Source organism: Nematolebias whitei, chromosome 5 (genome assembly GCF_014905685.2).
Source record: "Nematolebias whitei isolate Nwh7 chromosome 5, NemWhi1, whole genome shotgun sequence".
NCBI lineage: Eukaryota > Metazoa > Chordata > Actinopteri > Cyprinodontiformes > Rivulidae > Nematolebias > Nematolebias whitei.
Window position 1 is genome coordinate 30,625,246 of NC_056502.1, and position 4,662 is coordinate 30,629,907.

At 39.2% G+C, this 4,662-nt stretch overlaps 2 protein-coding genes across 2 annotated transcripts in view; one reads left to right on the forward strand and one right to left on the reverse strand.

Annotated features, from left to right (window-relative positions):
- fbxo32 (F-box protein 32) overlaps nt 1-1,602 on the forward strand; it is a 6,322-nt gene extending 4,720 nt beyond the window's left edge. The window contains exons 8-9 of the mRNA XM_037677099.1: nt 285-428; nt 519-1,602. Of these exons, the coding sequence (XP_037533027.1) occupies nt 285-428; nt 519-608 (234 nt within the window). The 3' untranslated portion in view covers nt 609-1,602. The remainder of the gene's footprint in view (nt 1-284; nt 429-518) is intronic.
- Nucleotides 1,603-4,198: 2,596 nt separating this feature from the next.
- The window catches only part of prelid3a (PRELI domain containing 3A), a 6,174-nt gene continuing 5,710 nt past the window's right edge, over nt 4,199-4,662 (reverse strand). Inside the window, exon 6 of the mRNA XM_037677101.1 lies at nt 4,199-4,270. Coding sequence (XP_037533029.1) covers nt 4,199-4,270 — 72 coding nt within the window. The remainder of the gene's footprint in view (nt 4,271-4,662) is intronic.

Below are 4,662 nucleotides of genomic sequence, written 5' to 3' on the forward strand. Positions count from 1 at the left end.
CCCCCCCCCCCCCCCCCCCCCAGTCATTTGAGGAAACTTTTCTTTTAGTCAATATAGAAACTACAAAGCATAGTTTTCTCTGGACGGTTTATACATATGTATATGGTGGCAGCCATCTTGGATTTTGACGTGGCAGATAGGCTTGATGTTTGATTTGCTTATAAAATTTTGGCTGTTAAACTATGAATTTTTGTGCAACAGTATTACTTTGAAGACGTCTTGCTTGTAAAAATGTATTTTCCCTGCTGGGTGAAATGTTTAATGCTGGTTCTGTCCCGTTTTAGATCCGTAAGCGTCTGATGGTGTCGGACAAAGGTCACCTGGAGTGGAAGAAGATGTACTTCAAGCTGAGCCGCTGCTGTCCTCTCAGAGAGCAGTACAGCGACACGCTGCACCTCTGCACGCACTGCCACATCCTCTTCTGGAAGGTACGCCGCCGCCGCCGCCTCGCTCCTCGTCTGAAACCGAGCGCTGAAAGCTGCGCTCAGATTGATAACGGCACTGTCTTTGTTTCTCAGGACACAAACCATCCGTGCACGGCCAACAACCCAGAAAGCTGCACAACCTCCCTCTCCCCACAAGACTTTATCAGTCTGTTCAACTTCTGAACCCCCCACCCCGCCCCATGGACTGACTGTACATACTGCTGCTGTACATAGGAGTGTTTCTGTTATTGTGTGGTTCTGGATGGACGCTGAGTTGCTGCGTGACAGGCAGTGGGACAACTATGCAATTTTTAAAAATAGTTTTATTTTTTGCAAGAACGGACGGTCCACGAAGAGAGATTCAAAAGTCACTGAATATGTGACGAAGATCTGAAGGGGACGTGGAAACACACGAGTTTAAGTTAAATGTCGGAAATGACAGCGGTTTTTCTTGTTCGGAGGATTTTTGGCAACTTTTTTATTTTTTGAGATTTAAGTAGGGAGCCTAAAATGGTGATATACCAGGTCTGAGCACAGTGGGGGAGGTGCAATATGTGTAGCAGAAATTATCTTTTTATATTCGTTTTTTTATTCCACTGCGGTGATGAAGTGAAATGAATGGAAGTAAAAGTAATTCACAGGAATATGGAGGATTTTTTTTTTTTTGGACACATTGTAATGTTTGGTTTTTGGTTTGTTTTTTCACTTTTATATGGATCTGTTTTCTTAAATTGTCTTTTTTTTAATAGCAGCACCTGAGTGTAGGATCACCTCAGATTGTAATTAAAGCCAGTACATTATTGGTGTGTGCCTTTATAGACTTGAAGCAACTCTGGTACAGTATGTGTCTCGTCTGCAACTCATTTTTACTTATTTATGTTTTCCCTTTTTTAACTTGCCATAAAGTGTCTGAGTTACAAAAGAGCTCTGATAGCAAAGCTGACTGTTGGAAGCATCTTAGTTTGCAAAAAATTAAAAAAAAAGTCTTGTTTTTGTTTTCTTACACAGCTTATTGTTTACTTATTTATTGAGATTTGGGCAGGTGGTTCATCTTACACGCCTGAGTTTGAACGAAAGCTGCAGTTTGGGTCTGGCGCTGCAGAACGATGCACGTGTTATTCAACGCAGTCTGTTTATGTTGAATAAAAAGACGAATCGTGTCGAAGAAGTTTGATGTTGCCTCTGCAGCTTCATGGTTTTTAATCGGACTGAGGTTCTCTGGAATTATCAGAAACTCCTGTTGGGGAGGAAGTAATGTACTGTACGGCTGAAGTGCTCCCTCTACCGGACAAATGATGAACTGCAGCGTTTTGAACTTCGTGGTGGCAGAGCTCACATTACATAAACATCTCCAGCAGAAACATGACATTTTTAGTTATTATTTTACACATTAATGGACAAAGTTAAAGAATAAACTAGAGCTTTACAAACTTTTTGAACGTAGGAAAACTTAGTTCAAGTGAATACCTTCATATTGATTTTCTTCTAACACAAGTTTTTATTTTAATAAATATTCAATAATAAGCGATCATTATAGTTCTAACAATGATGATTATAGTTCAGCTGCACTACAGTGCTGTCCTACTGTATGTACAGTACAGTTACCAATCAGTCTAACATGCATGTTTTTGGTCTGTGGGAGGAAACCGGAGTACGCGGAGAAAATTCACGCATGCACGGAGAGAACATGCAAATTCCACCCAGAAAGGCCCCTGGCCGGGATTTGAACCAGGGTAACGTGCTCGCTGAGAGGTGGCAGCTCTACCATCTGATCCACCGTGCTGCCTCTTATCATTTTAAAATTTATTTTAAGATCTTGCTGTTTGTTTTCAAGTCTTAGCACCTTCTTTTCTTTTAAGCAAGGGATCGGATGCTTTTAGAAGTGCCGAGGAGCAAACAAAATCTCTTTCAGACCATGAGATGATGAACACAAACACTTTAAAAAAAAATCTGCTTCAATTTTTTAAATTTGTTTTAGCAATTCTTTTCGTCATACTGTATTAGGTTAGCCTAACTAAAAACAAATAAAATGACACTTGTTTTTTTTTATGCAACACAACTAAAATTAGAGCAACACAACAACAATAATAAATAACATCTGTAGAAATATTCTGTAATTGTTAACTCTATGCAGAAAAAACATTTTAGCACATAGTGTGCACCGCGGCACATACAGTACTGCCCTGATCTTCAGGATATGTAGGTAGCTTCTATGGATCAGCACAATGTTTGGAAGCATGCTGTGCACAGAGGCATGACACTTTAAGGCCATATAAATGGATAAATATGCCCAACTTGAAGACCAGACGTTATTTTAACCAGCTGCCTCACAATCATCGTTCCTTTTCCATCAATCTGTTTATAAATCTGAGTTAAATTTAAAAAGAAAGTCACACCTTAAATGTGATTAAAAAAAACAATGTTCATGATGCAACTCCATCTTCTACTTATATTTCTTTCTTAAAGTGATTTTTGACTACTTTCATAATATACAATTAATATACCTTAATATGTTATTTGTCTATTCTACTAGAAACGTGTTGTTTGTGATGTGAAAAATCACAATTAGTTAAAAATTTATATATGTTTATTGCATTTTTCACGTAAGGATGTCGCCGTTATTTTACCGGCACAAGTCATTCTGAGGCAATGACATAATTCGGTTGTAGTGGAGACTAAAACACACGGAGTCAAGGCTAACAAGTTAACCAGACAATAAAATTATATTTAGTTTTAGGCCTTATGCACAATAGGTCAAACGATCGAAAGTTATCAACTTGTGATGGTTAATTTGGAGCTAACATCGTATATATTAACTTTAGAGTTAACGACCTATACATTAGCTCTGGAGCTAACGTGAAAGACGAGTCATTTCTCCATTCTCTTAATGTGCTCCATTTCAAATTAAAAGGCTGGACATGTCCAAAATGAACATTCAAGCTGAATGAAGCTCACACCAGAGCTACCCGTCTATGTCATTTACCCAGAATGCATTGCCACATAAATAAAAAGGTGACATCTGTGTGTGTCATTAATAAAAAAAATAAATAAATAAATAAACTAAACAGCCTAAGGTATATTTACAATCTGTTTAAGTAATTGTTTATCAAATAAGTTATATTGTTCCAGCTAGTCGGAGATCTCTTTAAGAAACCACCTCATCCTTCCTGTTTTCTCTGGTCTTCTCTGCACTTTATGCCCAGCAGACCAACATGAGGAGTAACATCTGTCTGGTTTGAATCCTCCCACTACGGCATAATTATTAAAAAATAAAAAGTTTGTCACACAACGTAAACATTAAACATCTGCACACCTCCCTGATCCGTTCTTATTCTTTATGTGACATTTCTAAACTGGAGATAAGCTAAAGCTTCAAACTAAATGTGCAGTAATGACATTCAAAGTATTGAAGTTACGATGAGCTGATGCAAGTCTCCTGTTTTGTCTTTACACCACATTTAAAAGTTATTGATTGCCGAGTTTTAGAAACTTGGCCCCACTACATGTTCCTCCATGACGCGTTGAGCCCAGATGAACTTCCTTTCGTGAGCTTCAGCGAGATGAGAGGTCCTGGTAGGTGAAACTCCTCCGTGCCGACCTGAAGATGCTGAAAGTCCTCAGCAGCCGAGTGCAGACGTGGAGCTCTGAGCCAAAACAACAAAGAAAAAGGACGTAGTGTGAGCTGCAACATATTTACGTTTAACATGTGAATTTTTTTAATGAAACATCTTGGTGTAAGTAAACTAAAGGAGAGCAGAGAGACATTACCGTTGTTAGTAGATGTCACAGAGGGGGACGTTGTCTCTCTCAGAGTTCTGAATCACCCACTCTATAGCATCCCAGCCCTGCAGATTCACACGGAGAACAAGATCAAACCCTGAGACCTGATGTCCAAAAACTGGACACACAGTCCTGACAGCTGCAGAGACAAACAGGCAGGTTTCTAGTTTGGATCAGAGTTCATCTTCAGGCAAACGTTTGGTCAAAATGTCTTCCTGTGAAGAGTTAAACAAACACATTGTTCTAAATTTTATCTAAAGTCAAATCATTTTTATCCTTTAATGACTCTGAACAGATGATTCACACTTTTATTACTTCCCATCAGGGGAACTGTGACTATGTGTTGGTGTTAGCCAGGCTGGCCTCTGGTCCACAGAGGTGGTCTGGTCTTTAGTCTTTATCTGGTCCAGGCTGGCCTCTGGTCCACAGAGGTGGTCTGGTCTTTAGTCTTTATCTG